General features: G+C 43.5%; 1 protein-coding gene across 1 annotated transcript in view; it reads right to left on the bottom strand.

Annotated features, from left to right (window-relative positions):
• mtnr1bb (melatonin receptor 1Bb) overlaps positions 1 to 9568 on the bottom strand; it is a 47269-nt gene extending 37701 nt beyond the window's left edge. Inside the window, exons 1-2 of the mRNA XM_079804658.1 lie at positions 9277 to 9568; positions 8943 to 9189 (exon numbers count right to left, since the gene is read on the bottom strand). Of these exons, the coding sequence (XP_079660784.1) occupies positions 8943 to 9138 (196 nt within the window). The 5' untranslated portion in view covers positions 9139 to 9189; positions 9277 to 9568. The remainder of the gene's footprint in view (positions 1 to 8942; positions 9190 to 9276) is intronic.
• Positions 9569 to 21139: the final 11571 nt, after the last annotated feature.

Below are 21139 nucleotides of genomic sequence, written 5' to 3'. Positions count from 1 at the left end.
CCCCCCCTGCGTCCACCTCTGCCCCTGCGAAACCCAGGCAGCAGCCTCCATCTGGGAGGCAGGGTGTCGGACGTAAGGGAGGCGCCCAACCCACTCAGGGCTTGCTAGTCTACAAGCAAGCGTAAGGGCAAGCGGCCCTGAGATGGGCAGCCCAGGGAGAACAGGAGCTGCTCCGAGGGAGTTGGTGTCCGCACCCCTCCCTCACCCCCCCGGAGGAGGACCGGGGGCCCTGACTGGTGTCAATACTCTGCCGCTGGCTCTCCGGAGTCCAGCGGTACCCACATTTTCAGAGCAGTTTCCTCTCTCCCTGGGCCCCAAGAGGGCCAGGTTGGCAGTGTGCGACGCCCCCGGGCCTTGTCACTTCTTTCCTCCCCTCCCTTCGCCAGGGGGCAGCAGTGTGGGCACCGAGAACGCCCCCGGGCCTTATCACCCACACTCTGCCCCACCCTGGAATACTCAGACAACACTCCGGGCCGCCTCCGGGCCTCCCGAGTCGGGTCTGTCTATTCCGCCTCGCTGCCCCACCCCGGGTACGTCTGTGGTGCCGTTGGTCCCGCTTGTGCGGTCTCTGGGCTTCGGCCCCCAGGCCGTCTCGCTGGCTCATCCGTACCAACAGACTCGGCTACGCGATTCAGTTCGCTCACCGGCCTCCCAAGTACAAGGGCATCCTCTTCACCTCCGTGCGAAGCAGCGATGCTCAGGTCTTGCGGTCAGAGATCGATGTCCTACTGGCGAAGGACGCGGTCGAGCCGGTTCCTCCAGCCGATATGAAGGCGGGGTTCTACAGCCCCTACTTCATTGTACCCAAGAAAGGGGGTGGGTTACGGCCAATCTTGGACCTGCGTATCCTGAATCGGGCCCTGCACAAGCTCCCGTTCCGGATGCTAACGCAGAAACGCATCTTCGAATGCATCCGTCCCCAAGATTGGTTCGCAGCGATCGACCTGAAGGATGCGTACTTTCATGTCTCTATCCTTCCTCGACACAGACGTTCGTACGTTTTGCGTTCGAGGGGAAGGCATATCAGTACAAAGTCCTGCCCTTTGGGCTGTCCCTGTCGCCTCGCGTCTTCACGAAAGTCGCAGAGGCAGCCATTGTTCCGCTCAGAGAACGCGGCGTTCGTATCCTCAACTATCTCGACGACTGGCTCATACTCGCCCAGTCTCGGGAGCAGTTGTGCGAACACAGGGACATGGTGCTCAGTCACCTCAGCCTGTTGGGCCTTCGGGTCAACCGAGAGAAGAGCAAACTCTGTCCCACGCAGAGGATCTCTTATCTCGGTATGGAGCTGGATTCGGTCAGCCAGACTGCGCGCCTCACGGAAGAGCGGGTCCGGTCGGTGTTGAACTGCTTGAATTCGTTCAAGAACAGGACAGCGGTCCCACTGAAATTTTTTCAGAGGCTCCTGGGGCATATGGCATCTGCAGCCGCGGTTACGCCGCTCGGATTGCTTCATATGAGACCGCTTCAACACTGGCTCCATGGCCGAGTCCCGAGGTGGGCGTGGCAGAGCGGCCAGTACCGGGTCCCCGTGACTCCTTACTGCCGCCAAACTTTCAGCCCATGGTCCGACGCTTCGTTTCTCCGGGCCGGGGTGCCCTTAGAACAAGTGTCCAGGCATGCTGTGCTCTTCACGGATGCCTCCTCCATGGGCTAGGGGGCCACGTACAACGGGCATGCAGTTTCAGGTCTGTGGACGGGACCTCAATTGCATTGGCATATCAATTGCCTCGAGTTGTTAGCGGTACACTTGGCACTGCGCCGCCTCAAGGGGCCGCTACGTGGCAAGCATGTACTGGTCCGTACGGACAGCACTGCGGCCGTTGCGTACATCAACCGTCAGGGTGGTCTACGCTCCCGTTGCATGTTCCAACTCGCCCGCCACCTCCTCCTTTGGAGTCAGAAGCATCTGAGGTCGCTTCGTGCCATTCACATCCCAGGTGCGCTGAACCAGACAGCCGACGAGCTCTCTCGCCAGTCGACACCTCCGGGGGAGTGGCGACTCCATCCCCAGGCGGTCCAGCTGATATGGGACCTCTTCGGAGCCGCACAGGTAGACCTGTTTGCCTCTCCGGACTCGACCCATTGCCAGTGGTACTATTCCCTGACCGGGGGCACCCTCGGCACGGATGCACTGGCGCACAGCTGGCCCCGGGACCTGCGCAAATATGCGTTTCCCCCAGTGAGCCTTCTTGCACAGACCCTGTGCAAGGTCAGGGAGGACGAGGAGCAGGTCTTGTTAGTTGCGCCCTACTGGCCCAACCGGACCTGGTTCCCAGAACTAACTCTCCTCGCGACAGCCCCTCCTTGGCCGATCCCCCTGAGGAGGGACCTTCTTTCTCAGGGACGGGGCACTCTATGGCACCCGCGTCCAGACCTCTGGAAACTCCATGTCTGGTCCCTGGACGGGACGCGGAGGTTCTAGGTGGTCTACCACAGGCAGTGGTGGACACCATCTCTTCTGCTAGAGCCCCCTCTACGAGGCGCCTCTACGCTTTGAAGTGGAACCTGTTCGTTGAATGGTGCTCTTCCCACCGGGAAGACCCCCGAAGGTGTTCGGTTAGTGTCGTGCTTTCTTTCCTGCAAGAGGGGCTGGAGCGAAGGCTGTCTCCCTCCACCCTCAAAGTGTACGTCGCAGCAATAGCGGCGTATCACGACGCAGTCGAAGGTAAGTACATAGGAAAGCACGACTTAATCGTCAGGTTCCTCAGAGGTGCGAGGAGGCTAAATCCTCCTCGTCCAAACTCGTTACCCTCTTGGGACTTAGCTCTAGTGCTCAGAGCACTTCAGAGCCCTCCCTTTGAGCCTTTGCAGTCTGTGGAGCTTAAAATCCTGTCAATGAAGACAGTGCTTCTGACGGCATTGGCCTCCATCAAGAGGGTAGGGGACCTGCATGCACTTTCGGTCAACGAATCGTGCCTAGAATTCGGGCCGGCCAACTCTCATGTTGTCCTGAGACCCCGGCCTGGATACGTGCCCAAGGTTCCTACCACTCCCTTCCGGGACCAGGTAGTGAACCTGCAAGCGCTGCCCTCGGAGGAGGCAGACCCAGCCCAGGCTTTGTTATGTCCCGTCCGCGCTCTTCGCGCTTACGTCGACCGGACTCAAAGCTTTCGGACCTCAGAGCAACTCTTTGTCTGTTACGGAGGCCAGCAGAAGGGAAAGGCTGTCTCCAAGCAGAGGTTAGCCCACTGGATAGTGGATGCTATCGTCTTGGCTTACCAGTCCCAAGACGTGCCTTGCCCGTTCGGGTTGCGAGCACACTCAACAAGGAGTGTTGCTTCTTCCTGGGCGCTGGCTCAAGGCGCCTCGCTGACAGATATATGTAGAGCTGCGGGCTGGGCGACACCGAACACGTTCGCTAGATTCTATAGCCTCCGTGTAGAGCCGGTATCTTCCCGCATCCTCGCCCCCAGTGGCCAGTAGCGCTAAGTGCCCGTTCTAAGTGTCGGCTTGCAACGCCACTCCCGCCCTCTGGGCCGGATACGTGCGTCTATTTTCTCCAGTTGTGTTCCCCGGAAACGGCTAACCCTGTCGAGCTCCTCCGTCACCCCTGCGGTGCCAGACGTTGCGGCCGTCTGACGCCAGGCCTGCACCCGTATGCTTGTGAAACGTGTGTGTAGGCTGGGTTCCATATGTAGCGGTCCCCTCACGGCTACCCCATATGTGTATTCTTCCACGGTACCAGCTGCCCTACTCGGCTAGCCCCGTGTCTTTCCCTTGACAGAGCCCGCTCTGTCGTCTCTGGGCGTGTTCTTTCCCCCCTGGGACCAGGCTGGAACCACCCCAGAGACTGCCATATGTTGCACTACCCTGCCAGGTTAGTCCTTATGTGTATTCTGCCACCTAGCCTTCTACGAAGGACGTGGCTCCGCAGCGTACCATCTCCCGAGACGGGCACGCTTTCCCAGCGTTATCCAATAGTCACACTGAGTGGGTCTTGCAGAAACAGCAGTGACTGACCTCCCTGCTTGGAGCCCTGACTTCCGTACCATCTAAGACGGTCCAGTGCGCTCAAGCAGGACGCTGGAAGGGCCAGCGCCCTGGCGTTTTGGTAGGGATCCCAATTCGTCGGTCAGTTCCGACGTACGTCGAACGTGACCGACTGAAAGGGAACGTCTCGGTTACGTATGTAACCCTCGTTCCCTGAAGGAGGGAACGGAGACGTACGTCCCGTCGCCAGGTGCTGTGCTTCCGCTAGGGGGCCGAGTCACTAGTTCGGCTCCTCAGCAGAAAAAGGCAATGATCAAGCATTCCACTTCCTTATTTATACCCGCGCTGCGGGGCGGTGCGTGGAATGCGTGGATCGCATGCCAATCTCCATTGGCTCGTTTTTAATACACTCGAAGTAGATTGGTCTCTGAGATCAGATCCCAATTCGTCGGTCAGTTCCGACGTACGTCTCCGTTCCCTCCTTCAGGGAACGAGGGTTACATACGTAACCGAGACGTTTTTCTACTACAAAAGAAGGCCATCAGAATAATTACACATTCCCCATTTAATACTCCAACGAATTCCTTGTTTATCCAGTTGAAAACATTAAAATTCTACGACTTGGTAGATTTGTACACTACTAAACTTGTGTATAAGGCAAGACAACAATCCCTCCCTCATTCCTTGCAAGCTATGTTTAGCTTGAGAGATAGTAATTACGATCTTAGAGGGACATATATGTTTGATATACCATATTGTAGAACTAATTTAAGAAGAAACTGCCCATCAAATAAAGGTGTTCAGCTTTGGAATAGTTTCCCTGATGAATTAAAAAAGGTTAATTCATTAATACAGTTTAAAATACTTTATAAAAGATTGGTAATGAAAAGATATACTGAATAGTGATGTTAATAATAGTAGTAGTAATGATGGTAATGATGACAGTGTTGGTAGTGATAATGGTGGTAATAATAATAATTAATAAAATACACATTGAGAAAATCCTATAATTGTCATATTAAATGAGTGTTAATTAGTGCTGCTTGTGTGGAGTTAAGGGTAGGCATAATATAAGCTTTAGCTTCAGCCTACACCTTTGGTCAATAAGAATGTAAACATTATTATTTTGTTTATTTTATTTAATTCTACTTTTTAATTTTATGGGTGCTTGTATATACATAATTGTATGTATGCACCTGTATGTTTCATGTTTTCCTGTGTAAAATGCTTGCAAATGGAATTTTGCTTGTTGACCAATAAATAAATAAATAAATATAAGACTGCGAGTGCACCTTTGAAGCAGACAGGTCTGGCTCTTGCTCACTGCGAAAATGCATGAGCTTTGAAGTGCGCTTTTGTGTGAGAGTTCTCCATGCTTACACTCCTGGGCAACGGGAAAAAAAGCCCAAAATGGCTAAACACTAAGCTTTTAATTGTCTTAACCACAAACTATTGGTCAGAAAATGTAAGGAAATGCATTACTTAAAAAGGCATTACTGTATCAGAAAAACATTCTTGTTTTTTTTAAGTGTGGAGTGATGAATAACAATGGAACACAAGTTGCGTGGTGATGCTCCAGAGCGGTGTCTTTGAAAATCTGCTGAGAAATATAATAATACATGCATCTCTGCCACAGTGAAGCATGGCGGAAGAGGTGTCATTGTGAGCCTTTTTAGCTGCTGGTATTAGTGAGCTACTTCACTGTGAAAAGTCATTTAATGCCTTGGAGTACAGGAGAATATTCCAGAATGGCTTTTTTCTGACCCCACTAAAGAAGGCTCGATCACTTCTGAAGGACAACCCATAATTTGAAGCTTTACCTGTACATATTTCTATCTCTGACTAGCTCATAATTTTGGCCACCACTGAAATGGCTCATCCATTAAAGGATTAGTTCACTTCAAAATGAAAATTTCCTGATAATTTACTCACCCCCATCTCATCCCAGATGTTCATGTCTTTCTTTCTTCGGTCGAAAAGAAATTAAGTTTTTTGAGGAAAACAATCCAGGATTTTTCTCCACATCATAGACTTCCATGGCAACCGAAATGTTGAAGGTCCAAATCAATTCAGTTTCAAAGGACTTTGAAGGGCTTCAGAGGTTCAGCACGATCCCAGACGAGAGATAGGGTCTTATCTAGCGAAACGATCGGCCATTTCAAAAAAAATTTTAGGTCAGAAGTACCACCACCCCAAGCGAACGTGCAAGGACTAATGGTGTGTTCACACCAGACGCGAATGAAGCGTTTTGTGCAAGTGATTTACATGTTAAGTCAATGCAAAGACGTGAATAGACATTCTGCGGCGCGGAATGACACGGCGCGAATTGAGTGTTTGACACGTGATTCGCGCAAATGCCAAGTTAACCAATCAGGAGCTTGCTCTAGTAGTGACAACAATGAGGACAAAATCATAGGTGGATACCTGGAGCTGTATGTACTTTATAGAAACAGGAATAAAAAAGGATCTTGCTTGGAAGAAAGTGAGTGAGGAGGTTGGACAGTCTGGTAAGTTGTAAAAAACGCTCTTTACACAATTTGAGCTATACATAAGGTGATTTCAGGGTGATTGGGACACTTTTTGCCATTGAAATGACTTGGAAAAAGTGTCCCAATCACCCTGAATTCACCCTATTGGACTACAAGCTAGTTAAAGCCAGCAAATTGTGCTTATTCGCCGTATTTTAAAACAATCCATGTCAGCCATTTCGCAACGAGACGAGCCGGCTGGCAGAAGCCCCTCCCATGACGCAAATTCGCGTCTCTGTTGTGAAGTTAATGTCACGCGCGAATGAAGCGAGTAAACTCAAAATGTTCAAGCGTCCAATTTCACGAGAATAGCGCAATTTATTCCCTTCATTAGCGTCTGGTGTGAACGCACCTTAATACAAATGCCCTTTAGCAAAAAGAAAAGGTAAAGCAACGATGTTGGACGATTTTGAAGTTGAAGATGGGGTGTTTTTTGATAAATTAGTCCTTGCACGTTCGCTTGGGGCGGTACTTCCGCCTACGTCTAGCGTGACCTTTCCGATGTGATTATGCAATCCTTTATACTTTAATAAACTGGATTGACACTTTAATAAACTGGATTGATTTGGACCTTCAACATTTTGGTTGCCATGGAAGTCTATGATGGGGAGAAAAATCCTGGAATGTTTTTACTCAAAGAACATAATTTCTTTTCGACTGAAGAAAGAAAGACATGAACATCTGGGAGTGAGTAAAATATCAGAACATTTTCATTTTAAAGTGAACTAATCCTTTAACATTTCCAGAGCAGTTGAATTCACGAGTTAGTGTCAGATCGAATAAATGGTAAGCATATTTAGCATGCTGTCCGAGGAGAGGGCTCTGAGCTCGGTATTTGGACCAAACCCAGAGTATTCCCACCATATTTCTGGCTGTGGTGAAAACAAGCCAAGAGTGAGGAGTCAGTGTGGTGGAGGGATGTCAGTGAGTCGAATGTGTGAGTCGAATATAGGATTCATCCCATGCTGATAGGATAGATGTGGTAATTGCTGATGTCGAGTTGTTTGGAGAGATCATTTGAAAGTCCTCCTCTCGAAGTTTGTTAATTAAACATCATTTAATAAAGCTATAAAACTGCGCTCATTCAGGATGGGCATTTCTTGAATGGACGAAGAACATAATGTGATTAAAATGCATATACACAGTTCAGTTGACAAGCCTTAACAACATCAGCAAGGGCAGATTTGCCCTCTTTAATGCCGTTAATCTGAATGTATGAAGCAAACTGTTTGCTGAAAATATCCTCAACTTAACACTTAACAACAACAATGAAATAGGAGCGCACAGTTTATCAGTCAATTAGTTGCATGTGAAAGTTGCATTCATTACTATAATGACCTCCCTGAAGGCCAATGTGCAATTTCGCACACCCTGCAAAGACCACTTAATATTTTGCCATTTCTGGCCTGTCATGGGGTTCTGAATGCACTCAATTGCATCAGTGGTGTGTGGAACGACCCCGCAAACACACATGCATATATATACACACATTGCCAAAGGCACAGGAAGAGCTTAAATCTGTCTCCTCTGAATCCCTCAGTGTCACACATCACAAGTCCAGCAGCAGTTAGATAATATAGTTCAACATTTGTTCAGCTCTTCCCTTAAAACATTTTATAGACAGGATTATGTGTGAAAACACACCATTTGTTCATGAGTTAGGGGGTCATTTGAGTGGGTAATTAGATTTAACATCAATTTAAAAACATCAAACGCATCCATTTGCAATTAAATAAAAGGTCTAACAAGGCTCAGAAGGGTGCCTGATTTTTCACTGATGGACACGTCCAATTATGCCTTAACTACAGTCAAAAGTCTTTGAAGCCCAAACTGCTGAGAGCGATAAGCCGCTGTACATTTTTCATGACATGGTCAAAGTGAAGTGATCTTAACACTACCTAAAGCTCAGACTTAAAAATAGCTGAAACAAGGTGTTTCACCCCAAAACTGGGAAGAACTTGTAAGCAAGCAAAATATTGATATGGCTGCTGGAAGCCTTGATTTCTTTATGCATGAGCACATTCAGTGCTAAAATTTGAATTAAAACAAACTTTTAGGCGTCCACTTCCCAAAGAAGCTGACTTTTTGCTGTTTGGGTGGAATGGTTACATAAGATGTTTTTGCCAATTTCAGGGCATTTACTTTTTACTACTATAATACTTTACTAACACTAAATACACACTATGATGTTAGTAAATTGGGACTGGAGTGAGGGTCTAAGTGTAAAAGGTTTACATTTACCTCAAACCCCTAAAACACACAGGCGAGGATGACAGAGAAGCATGTTTTTTGCACCATGTATAATTTACACTTAAGGCTGCATGTCAAAGGAGATTCGTGTCAAGTAAGTTAACATTACAGGGGAAACAAGGCATTTAGTGCATTATTTATGAACTGTATCACCATCTGCGCCTAAATGGCACGTGAATCGCTTTTAACGATTATTGTGAGTGTAGCTCATAAAGATAAATGAAAGCTCACCAGCATTTCTCAGTTTCCGATTCCTGAACACCGAAATTATGACTAACAGGTTACCCAAAACATCCACCACAGTGGTGAAGATCAGCACGCTGGCCAGCACCGCTATTGCCCAGGCGGGGCGCGCGCTCGGACCCAACGCGCGACCGACGTGCCCCAATTCTGTGCTGTTCGTCAGAAAGGCGATATTGTCTGGCATCCCGGACCAACTTGTTCTCCGAGGTTCGGTGAGTAAAGTTATTCACGCAACCTGAGGAATTAAATAGAAAAACTTCAGAACGGACTGCGCCTATTAAAGTAAAATGGTATATATTCTTTGTATTGGTAATTCCCATACTTGTAAAAAGCGACTCATTCCATCCAGCTGCCTTTCAACAGAAGTTGGGAACAGTTGAGCCATGAATCCGTGTCGCCTCTGGTTGATCCGCGCGTCCCTCATTCCTCTCTCCAGAAAAACGAGATAGAGTCCGTCTCAACATCTTCTCAGCACCTCAAACTCATTTATGTCTTGTAGTTCAGTTGTTTATCTAGCGCGAATGTTCCCCTTGCTTCCCCCTCACCTTAAAAGTACTAAGGAATACGACAGTCTTGGCACCGTGTTGCCCCATGGCGACCGTTACGTTCGCTCCAAGTTATTTTTTAAAGCAGCTGCTCGGAATTGTAAATCCAGCTCGTGATCAGAGGGGAAGATGATTGGCTCGCGCTCCGAATTGAGGCACACGCGCGCAGCGCATCTCTTACAGGCGCGGGAGTTGTCATAACAACTCCTGTGCTCCAGGACAGCTCGCCTCCAACAAAGATATAAACCTTTAAACATAAAAGTGTCAGGAAACCAAAATTTACTTCTTGTGGTGGTTTTATTTGTCAAAAACATGACGGAATCAAACTGTTTAAATTAAGTTACAACAACAAGTAAGTTTAAGGATGAGATTAGGTAAATAGATCATTGAGGTAACTATTTTAATAGGCTACTTTTCACAGACCTTGATGACGCGTAAATCCGTCATCAATACAGTAAATCCTGAAAGGTTTTCTGTATTTTTTTTTTTTTTAATGTATGTATATTTATAACACTAATACTTTGTATTATATTACTTTTGCATCAAATTATAAAAATAAAATAAAAATTTGTGAGGGTGTTTCTAATACAGCGTCTATGGGACTGTTATCAATCTCACTCTATTTTTCCCCTCTTTTTGAAAGTTGTGAAATCACTATTATGGAGTTTTTATTTTGCTATTTGAGCAAATGGGGACACACAAATATATATTTAACGTATACGACTTCTGCTCTGAGAAACCCGGAAATGTGAAAAATGTCTATTGTTTACAACTATAAATAGCACCTTAAATTGACATGCGTAAAAGTATAGGCTACATGCTACATCAGAGTGCGAAATAAGTTTTTAACCACCTAAAGGACGTCAAAAAAGACATAACTTATTACACATACAACTAGGCTAATTTACTTTTTGAATTAATGTTATTTCAAAGACACCTAAAATGGGTCTATTGACATTGCACGAAAGGCTCAAATAAAAGGTTACAACGCATTTATTCATAGGCTAAATGCAAAAAGTGCAAAGTGAACCTAACTTTTTAAAAAGCAACTGCATGCTATCTAATAAATAAATTATTGTAGAACAGTGTTGGTGAATGTTGTCGTCTAAAATGTAATGTTAATGACAGCACATTTTAAAATGAATAGCACTGAAAATAAGTTACAGTAATTGTTAGGTAATCATAAAAATGAACAAAGCAAATCACAGCATGTGTTTTTACCTGTAGTCAATTACAGCTACATTCGTAACTATAGCAACCGTAGCAGCAGGTTCATTTGTCATCATGCGACTGAAAGCACAAAATTGTTGCATGCTACTGGGAGCTTGACAAAAAAGCGTATTGATTAAAATTAAGATAGAGGTGTGTTATAAAATGTTAAGTAGGGATAAAAAAATAAAAAATAAATCAATGTTTCTTTTTAAATATACTGACATGTTGTAAAACTTCCCACTCACAAATGCACTGATTGCTCCATGCATGTTCAGTTGGGTAATGAATTATAGCTATATTATAAGCTTTTTATATCCAAACACCAGAGGCCTTTTTGTACTCAGATATCCCTGTCCAGGGAAGACATATTTTTACTATTAAGTGAAGAAGACAGCTGAGGAGCAGTTGACAAATACTTGACATGGCTGCTATATAACGATGAACAGCACCATAAAGTCATAAATCATAAAATCTTACACTTCAATCCTTCCACCAGCTCAATTCTGACCCCACCTGCAAAGGTTGTGTAATGTAACTACCTGACTAAGGACACTTTAATAATTTAATAGTAATTATGTTTCTAATTTGTTCTCAAGATCTCAACGAAATAAAAAAATACATGCTGCTTTCATCACCACACAATGCGATTTCTCTCAATTCCACTAATTTTAAAATATCCAGCCTTACTCTATTTTTCCCCAGTGTTGTGTGCTTGAAAACTTCCAGAACGCCTTGAGAAACCATGAAAATGTGTACATGGGTGTTTTTTAAACACTATGTGAAAATGGTTTTTTTAGCATTTAATTAATGTGATTCACTGTATTCAAACACATTGAAATGACTATATACAGATGCCAACAGTCTCAGGGCAATTCGTAAAATAAATACACTTTATGATTGAGATCAGGTTAAAGATCACCACATAGTAAAGGGAAGTCCCTTAAAGTGTCCCTTGTATGCACATTTCAGAATCCCGCTGGAAGAAGTAGGTCATCTGGGTACTTTTTGCCTACGCTTTTACAATCACTTTGAATGCGGACATGCTATTATTGTCACATACATTTTTTGCCTATAGTCTGTAGGGAGGTGTTAGATTTCGGATGTCTTGTCTACACTCTTTAAAAAAAAAAGGTTCTATATGGCACCAAAAATGTTTCTTAAATGGTTCTTCAAAGTTTATTTACCGGTTCTTTGACTAAGGTGCTATATAGCACCGCTAACTAAGTGGTTTCTCTATGATTACAACGAAGAACCATTTTTGGTGCCATATAGAACCTTTTTTTTTAGAGTGTACTTACATGATATATTTCCTGTATTTGGCCCAAGTATTCAAGTGGGCGTGAAGACCACAAGTGTGTGTAGAACTTTTGATTACCCGATGGGACACTTACAACATAGACTAGTGGTGTACAATTTCAAGTTGTTACACTCTAAAAAAAAAGGCTCGTAATCATAGGGGAACCTTTTTTAGTGCTATATAGCACCAATTTTGGTGCTTCAGTGGTTCTTCAGCGGTTCTTCAGAGGTGCTATATAGCACCTTAGTCAAAGAACCGGTGAAGAACCTCTGAAGAACCGCTGAAGAACCTCTGAAGAACCGCTGAAGAACCACTGAAGCACCAAAATTGGTGCTATATAGCACTAAAAAAGGTTCCCCTATGATTACGAGCCAAGAACCATTTTTGGTGCAATATAGAACCTTTTTTTTTTAGAGTGTACAGAGCTTTATGTACACATTTTGATTTTCAATACTTTAAAATAAAAATTGTCTGTTTAGTACTCTGCATGTAAAAAAAAAGGTTCTATATGGCACCAAATATGGTTATTGGCTCATAATCATAGGGGAACCTTTTTTAGTGCCATATAGCACCAATTTTGGTGCTTCAGTGCTTCTTCAGAGGTTCTTCACCGGTTCTTTGACTAAGGTGCTATATAGCACCTCTGAAGAACCGCTGAAGAACCACTGAAGCACCAAAATTGGTGCTATATAGCACTAAAAAAGGTTCCCCTATGATTACGAGCCAAGAACCATTTTTGGTGCCATATAGAACCTTTTTTTTAGAGTGTAACACACTTGTCAGATTTTGTTGCTGATTTAAAATAAGTTCACGAGTTTACACTTATTTTTATGCTGATAACGCACTGATTTCCGGCGACAAGAGTGACCGTATGGATCCACTTGTACGTGCGATACTTCTGTCACGCCGCACTCCACTTTATTGTCACCTGTGGGCAGTGTTGGGGAAAGTTACTTTGAAAAGTAATGCATTACAATATTGCATTACTTCCTTAAAAAGTAACTATGTGCGCTACTTCGTTAATTTTTAAGAAAAGTAATGCGTTACTTTACTTTTGCGTTCCTTTCATCTGGGTTGGCCTTATTTGTTTGTTTTTTATAACAAAAAAAGTAAAATTTTTGGACAAATGTAAAGGCCTTTCCACAACAAAAATTTAAATAATAAGCCTCAGGCTGAAGGGAATGCTGGTTCACACGTGTACAGTAGAGGGTGCAGCTCAAACAATCCTTTCAGAAGTAGCTTTGCTTCACCAATAAAAACAAAAAAATAAGAAAAAAGCAATTTTTGCTTATGGTTTAACTCAATCTTTGAAGGTCAGCAGCAAGTATGGTCAATAAAGTGAGATTAAATGCATACAAATATTTGTTTTATTTAGCATGTAATTATTGGAGGTTTGCAGAGTATTCTGATTTTGCATTTCCCTGGTTTTATTCATGTTAAGGAATACTGAATCTGTTTTTGTGCAAGTGAGAAGAGGCTCACATTTTAGTCTAGAACTATAATAACCATCATGTTCACACAAAGCGCCTACGATTTTTCTCAACATGAGGACAGGAGAGCTGTCAGTCAAAAAATGGGAAAACAAAGTATCTTGAGTTATTTATTTGAAAAAGTAACTCAGATATTTTGTTGTAAATTTTAAAAGTAATGCGTTACTTTACTAGTTATTTGAAAAAGTAATCTGATTACATGATGCTAAAAGTTACTTGTAATGCGATACCCCCAACACTGCCTGTGGGTGACGTCAAGCTACTTTAACGCACCCGCAAAGCATCCCGGGAAGGCGACGCTGTGCTTGAAACGTGCTTCCATTGAACGTGACGCGACTATCCAATAGAAGAAGAGCACATGAAGACTGGGGGAAGTCTCTTGCGGGGTATAAACAAGTATAGGTCTCTGCAGGATAGTGATAGGAGTTACCAGATCAATGGGCGAGGCCGTAACAGAGAGGCGTTTTACACTGCGTTCCTGATTTGCCTACATCACAGTGTGGGTGGGGTTTAGGGGTGGGGTCGGGTGAAGGGGATCATTTTCATTGCGTAATTTATAAACACACATCAGTTTGAAAACACCCACAAATTTAGAAACGCCCACTTTTGTTCCGCAGAGACCACATACTCGGTATAAAACGCAACATTCCCTGCTGACATATAGCGGTAAACTTGAGGAACGCCCACCGGCGTACAAATGAGGGGAAGCGTCGCAACACTACGCTTCAGTCGTGTCGCAAAAGGGGATCCGTACCGTGGCGGTAACAGTGAACATTGGCGACCAGATGGGGCGTGCCCAGCGACGTGACAAAGTTGAGATTCTGTTCAACTCTACGCAAATGAAGAGCGACTTTTGGGAGCAACAACCAATAGGGGTGAAGTCAGTGGAGTGCACGTGATCCGACGCTCGTCAGTTCTGAGGCAAGATGAAGGCCAAGCTCATTTAAGCAGTCAGCAACTGTCCTATAATTTATGATATGTCTCCGTGTACATACAGTGGTACTCACTGTGCTGACTTCGAGCCTGAAGGATTTTGTGAGCCCAGATAGAACGCCATTTGCTGCAGATAAATAGCCGCGATGGCAAAGAGAACTCGCTGTTTCTCGTTCATCTTTAATATTAGGCATTTTATGTACTGATTCCATTTATATTTAGACTTTTCCTGCCAAAATACACTCACCTAAAGGATTATTAGGAACACCATACTAATACTGTGTTTGACCCCCTTTCGCCTTCAGAACTGCCTTAATTCTACGTGGCATTGATTCAACAAGGTGCTGAAAGCATTCTTTAGAAATGTTGGCCCATATTGATAGGATAGCATCTTGCAGTGGATGGAGATTTGTGGGATGCACATCCAGGGCACGAAGCTCCCGTTCCACCACATCCTAAAGATGCTCTATTGGGTTGAGATCTGGTGACTGTGGGGGCCATTTTAGTACAGTGAACTCATTGTCATGTTCAAGAAACCAATTTGAAATGATTCCAGCTTTGTGACATGGTGCATTATCCTGCTGGAAGTAGCCATCAGAGGATGGGTACATGGTGGTCATAAAGGGATGGACATGGTCAGAAACAATGCTTAGGTAGGCCGTGGCATTAAAACAATGCCCAATTGGCACTAAGGGGCCTAAAGTGTGCCAAGAAAACATCCCCCACACCATTACACCACCACCACCAGCCTGCACAGTGGTAACAAGGCATGATGGATCCATGTTCTCATTCTGTTTACGCCAAATTCTGACTCTACCATCTGAATGTCTCAACAGAAATCGAGACTCATCGGACCAGGCAACATTTTTCCAGTCTTCAACTGTCCGATTTTGGTGAGCTTGTGCAAATTGTAGCCTCTTTTTCCTATTTGTAGTGGAGATGAATGGTACCCGGTGGGGTCTCCTGCTGTTGTAGCCCATCCGCCTCAAGGTTGTGCGTGTTGTGGCTTCACAAATGCTTTGCTGCATACCTCGGCTGTAACGAGTGGTTATTTCAGTCAAAGTTGCTCTTCTATCAGCTTGAATCAGTCGGCCCATTCTCCTCTGACCTCTAGCATCAACAAGGCATTTTCGCCCACAGGACTGCCGCATACTGGATGTTTTTCCCTTTTCACACCATTCTTTGTAAACCCTAGAAATGGTTGTGCGTGAAAATCCCAGTAATTTAGCAGATTGTGAAATACTCAGACCGGCCCGTCTGGCACCAACAACCATGCCACGCTCAAAATTGCTGTTCTGACATTCAGTTTGGAGTTCAGGAGATTGTCTTGACCAGGACCACACCCCTAAATGCATTGAAGCAACTGCCATGTGATTGGTTGATGAGAAATTGAACAGGTGTTCCTTATAATCCTTTAGGTGAGTGTATTTGTTTGTAGCAGCAAGAAAACTGATTTGTTGTCTGCAACATGGAGTAGCATCCATGAATGTCATTCACAAACGTTACTAGGCAACCAGTAGTGGGAACGCCCACTAGCGACCTCACCACCAGCCACCGGCGACATGCAGCGACAACAGCTTTGGGGGTTTTAACAACGCCCCTTAGCTGTTCTAAATTGTTCTTATTGCTTTATTATACCATAGTGGATGCTATACTAGTGACAAATTGTTTTTAAGGCTCTTGAAAGTGAAGTGTTTTCAACAGCGATCAGTCCCATGACAAATGCTTCTCAAAGCAAATTGGCAGCCTCCAGTTCATCTACTTCCTGCATCAGCCGAGCAGCTGCCATTTGAGACATGTTTAGGTCGAATCATATTCGTTTAATTATAAATGTTTTAGACTATAACTGATAAGCATGACAGTCTAAAATGGCACAAGAATGTAATTTCCCTCTATTTTTTCCGACTTCACTAATATTGGATGGAAGCATGTGTAATTACTCCGCATGGATCTAAATCTTCTCAGTCTGGACACTCGGGTCTGTCGAAAATATCCTCAGGGTATTTTTCTTCATTCCCACTACAAAGTAGCATAAAGAATCTGAATTGAGACAGCTTGGCAAGGGGTATATTCAAAGAAAATGCGTGGAAACTGCAAGAGTAGAGAAGATGTGACTGAACTGTGCTCTATATTTCAGTCTTGAGAAGCTGTTAAAATGGAGAACATAAGGCAGCTCTTACATATGAAAGATAGTAGGCATAACATTTGAAGCGATTATGTTTTTGCCGTGTTCTGAAACAGTGCCATGCCTTTTAATCTTAGCACAAGCATATGTCGGTGTCTTTTTTTTCCTTTGGAATGCATTAATTAAGCATTTTACCCCATTGGCTGCACTACGTCTTTTCAGCATAGTCATCAATTGTTTATAAGCACAACTCCTAGAGAGAAAATGCACTAATAGGGATGATTAAACTCAGTGTCCTCAAGCTGAATCACACTGGCACATGGATCTCCATCACCGCAGGAGATCAGTTTAATGAGAGACTGCTATGCTAGTGTCCATCTCTATTGAAATCAATAGAGTCACCTGTGCACTTAAGATTTCTGCCTATGTAGTTTGTTCAAAATGAGCGCCTTATGAAGTCCCATTTCAGCTAGGATGCAGCCCAAAGCAAGGCAGTTTACTATGTTTTGGAACAAAGCCAAAGTGTTTAAACTGAATTCAGATCTTGACCCTCATGTTCCATGAGCTTAGAGCCGCCAGGCCTTTGAGGTAAACAGGAGCTTGTAGGAAATCTATGAGTGACACTAATAACCTGCCACTTATTTATAGATAAGTAAAGCAGATTCAAGGGGGGAAATAGGAAATTGGTGTCACAGACTCTGAATCATTGCCATGTAGTTATTTTTTCCAATATGAATTTGGAACCCAAACTCAGCCGTGAAGAGCAAGTCGGGACAACTGCTTTGTGAAAATAAATGGGTTGCTATTCAGTTTTTGATCCACAATTTCCAGATTTTTTTTGTTGTTGTTGTCAGAAAAACTATTTCTTTCATGAACAAACAAGTGGATGTGTACATAGAACAGGAGTGTGCTTTATTAGACACATATTGCTAATTGTGTGCAACACTGCTGGCTGTTTGGTAGTTTGTAATAAAATAAGCACAAACCAATCTTGAGATTAATGTGAATATGATTATGCCTGGATTAGGTAATTACCGTACTTTACTCTGGTTATTTAAGGAGCCTTATTTAGAGCCTGTTATTGATTCAAAGATGATTCGTTTGGATAGCTGAAGTTATTTACAAGCTGGAACATGGCTCTAAGCTAGGAGTCTATCAGACAGGTTCAGTTTCAACAGACTGCGCAAAACAAAGAACTGCAAAACAACAAAATCTAAACTAGCCTCAAGCGTGCCTTAATCCAGTGAACTCTTTATTTCGACAAGGTGCGCTTATTCTTTTCTCTGTGAACGATCTGATTATACTTTGAAACAAATAGTTATGTAACAATGAGTTATCAACAAAGCAAATTCCGTTTCCTAGCCTGAGAGCAAAATGACTAACAAATGTAGCTTATTTTTTTAAAAGTATTCATATTTTTTTATACACAGTGTTGGCGAGTATACATGTAACAGAGTTACGTAATTTAATTACAAAATAAATGTAACTGTAATCCGTCACAGTTACTGAGAAAAGATGTGTAATTGTACAGTTACTTATGAAAATTACATCTGAATGTTTTCTATACACACCGATCACCATAACATTATGACCACTGAATAACTTGAATAACATTGATTATCTCTTCATCACGGCACCTGTTAGTGGGTGGGATATATTAGGCAGCAAGTGAACATTTTGTCCTCAAAGCAGGAAAAATGGGCAAGCGTAAGGATTTGAGCGAGTTTGACAAGGGCCGAATTCTGATGCTCAAATTGCTCAAGAAGTTAATGCTGGTTCTGATAGAAAGGTGTCAGAATACACAGTGCATCGCAGTTTGTTGTGTATTGTGCTGCATAGCCGCAGACCAGTCAGGATGCTCATGCTGACCCATGTCCACAAAAGCACCAACAGTGGGCACGTGAGCATCAGAACTGGACCGCGGAGCAATTGAAGAAGGTGGCCTGAGGAGCACGAGTTTGAGGTGTTGACTTGGCCTCCAAATTCCCCAGATCTCAATCCAATCGAGCATCTGTGGGATGTGCTGAACAAACAAGTCTGATCCATGGAGGCCCCACCTCGCAACTTACCGGACTTAAAGGATCTGCTGCTAACATCTTGGTGCCAGATATCACAGCACACCTTCAGGGGTCTAGTGAAGTCCATACTTCAACGGGTCAGGGCCGTTTTGGCAGCAAAAGGGGGACCAACACAATATTGGGACCAATATAGGACATATATAGAGTGACCAATATAGGACATAATGTTATGCCAGATCGGTGCTTGTTATGACAGCTACACTGGGGGAGTCTGTTTGGCTTGCCAGTGAGTATGAAATTAGAATCTATTCTTGCTTCTGTTAGTGAGAAATCAATATTAGACCTCATGGTATAATGTTTTCCCTTCACACACAGTTGTAAAAAGAATAATATGCAGATTTATACTATTTTTTTTTTGTATCAGTAAGAAGAAAAACATCCTTTTTTTTCTACAGTATAATTATCTCTCTTTTTTAGGTTAAATGTCTGAAAATGATTAACAACATTCATTAGAAATGTAGAAAAGTAATCAAAAAGTAATCAGTTACATTACTTTAATAAAGTAATTGAAATAGTTACACTACACTACATTTTACATAGGGTAACTTGGAATGTGTAATCTATTACGTTTCCAAAGTAACCTTCCCAACACTGCTTACACATTATCTTACACATAGAGTTTATGTTTCCAAATTAGGAAATCATAATGCAGTCGAAGATAAAGAAACTGTTTAATTCACCTCCAACGTCTTTCGTTTCTGCTCTTAGCCTCCTCTAACAATCATAAAGTAATTATACAAACATATTTACATTAGCTTTGTCTTAAGTTTCCCAAGTTTTTTGTCATTGTCATCTGAAACATAGGGTAGAGGAAACTTCCCAATTATCCACTCATAAAACTAACAATTTCCCCACTTAAACTGTCAGGGAAGTATTCAGCCTATATGCATCAGCAAAAGACAAAAAGAGGGAATTTGGCAGAACTGAGAGCTCTGTAAACATGCCTCTGTTGTCTGTATGTCTCTGTTTCTGGCTCGTGGTGTTATAAGCTTGTGACGTATACCGGCATCTGTTCCAAAGTGGTGTGTTTAACAGCCACCGTGCCAGAGCGCGAGTGTGTGTGTCTGTCAGGAGGCAAAGGCAGATGTTTTGCGTGGAGATGAGGCCTGGTTAGTGTGTCTAATCTGGGTATTATTCAGTAGACTGTGTGGGTATAATCACCCCTAACTCTCTCATGTCTCCGAGCTGAAACAGGGGAGCGATAATCCAGCGTCTCTCCCCCACCCCTTATATAACCAGCCGTATTTCTGTCTGTCAAGCGGCTTGCTCTGACTTGTTTTAAAAGTCAAAGGAAATGGTGCTAACGGAGTGTGGATTCCCCAGTGTTTCAGTATACTTTAAGATGTAAACGCCAGTATTTATTCAGAGGGATTACGAATAGTTTCATTTCCTCTTCAATTATCCTCCTTGCATTCAGCATCGCACATTTGATTCGGTGGAAGTCGACTGTGAGATTGTGGCGGTTTGACCTTGCAGATCGACTTCTGTTTTGTTTGGGCTTAATTACCCATCAGTCTGCGCTGGTGGAATGTCATTGGCACAGTTTTGGAAATCAGTGAAATCGCTTTGCTCACAAGAGAGAATGGAAAATAATATTGTGAAGGGCTGCGAATGAAACACCACATTTGAACTAAGCAGTTTTAGAACGTTATCGTGCATGTTATGAATTTTTCATTTGACTCTTTTTGACAAACAAAAGTATCCAACCTGATCTCATGAGAAAATTTAATTATTTTGTGAGCTGGCAATTTCATATGAATTTGCAATGTGATTCAAACCAAAATTGAAGATTTTCATCCAAAGTTGCGAATTTAAAGGGGTCATGAACTGGCTTTTTAATTTTTTTTTATATACTGTTGTCTGAGGTCAACAAATTGCGTTTGCGTGGTTTTTACATTCAAAAACATCATAATGAATAAGTAATAGGCTATTTTCTACCCTGGTACCCTCTTTCAAGACACGCTCAGTTTTGAGGGGCGTGCCGCACTGAAGACTTGGGAGTAAACGCCCACGGCTAGGATTGGATAAGATTTGCATATTTAATGAGCTTCTGCTCCCCCTGTCAGTGAAAGCGTGTGGCAGAAGCTCATTAAATATGCAAATCTTATCCAATCCTAGCGGGCCGCCCAATCGATGAATGTAACCGCGAACCGTAGACACGCACGCACACACGCACCAAATATCGAGTCAAGAGAGTGAACAACGCAAGACAGTACTGAACCAAGAACACCCCAAATAAAGTATTCTCCAGCCTGTGACAGCGTGCTAAGGTATGTTCTGTTAGACACGTACACATAATCCATAGATATCAAACAATCTGTAACAATGCAATACTATCACATATAAAAAAAATTTTTTTACTCACATTAGTGTGTTGCTTCATTCGTTCATGTAATCTCATCCTGTCTGCAAATCCAGTCTCTTGTTTACAAACGACTCTGTGGTTAAATTAACATACGTGCAATGTCTTCCCCACGTGAGCTGGATATTCATTAAAAATAAAGT

Source organism: Gobio gobio, assembly GCF_949357685.1.
Source record: "Gobio gobio genome assembly, chromosome: 22".
Taxonomy (NCBI): domain Eukaryota; kingdom Metazoa; phylum Chordata; class Actinopteri; order Cypriniformes; family Gobionidae; genus Gobio; species Gobio gobio.
This window is presented reverse-complemented; position numbering and strand designations above follow the sequence as displayed.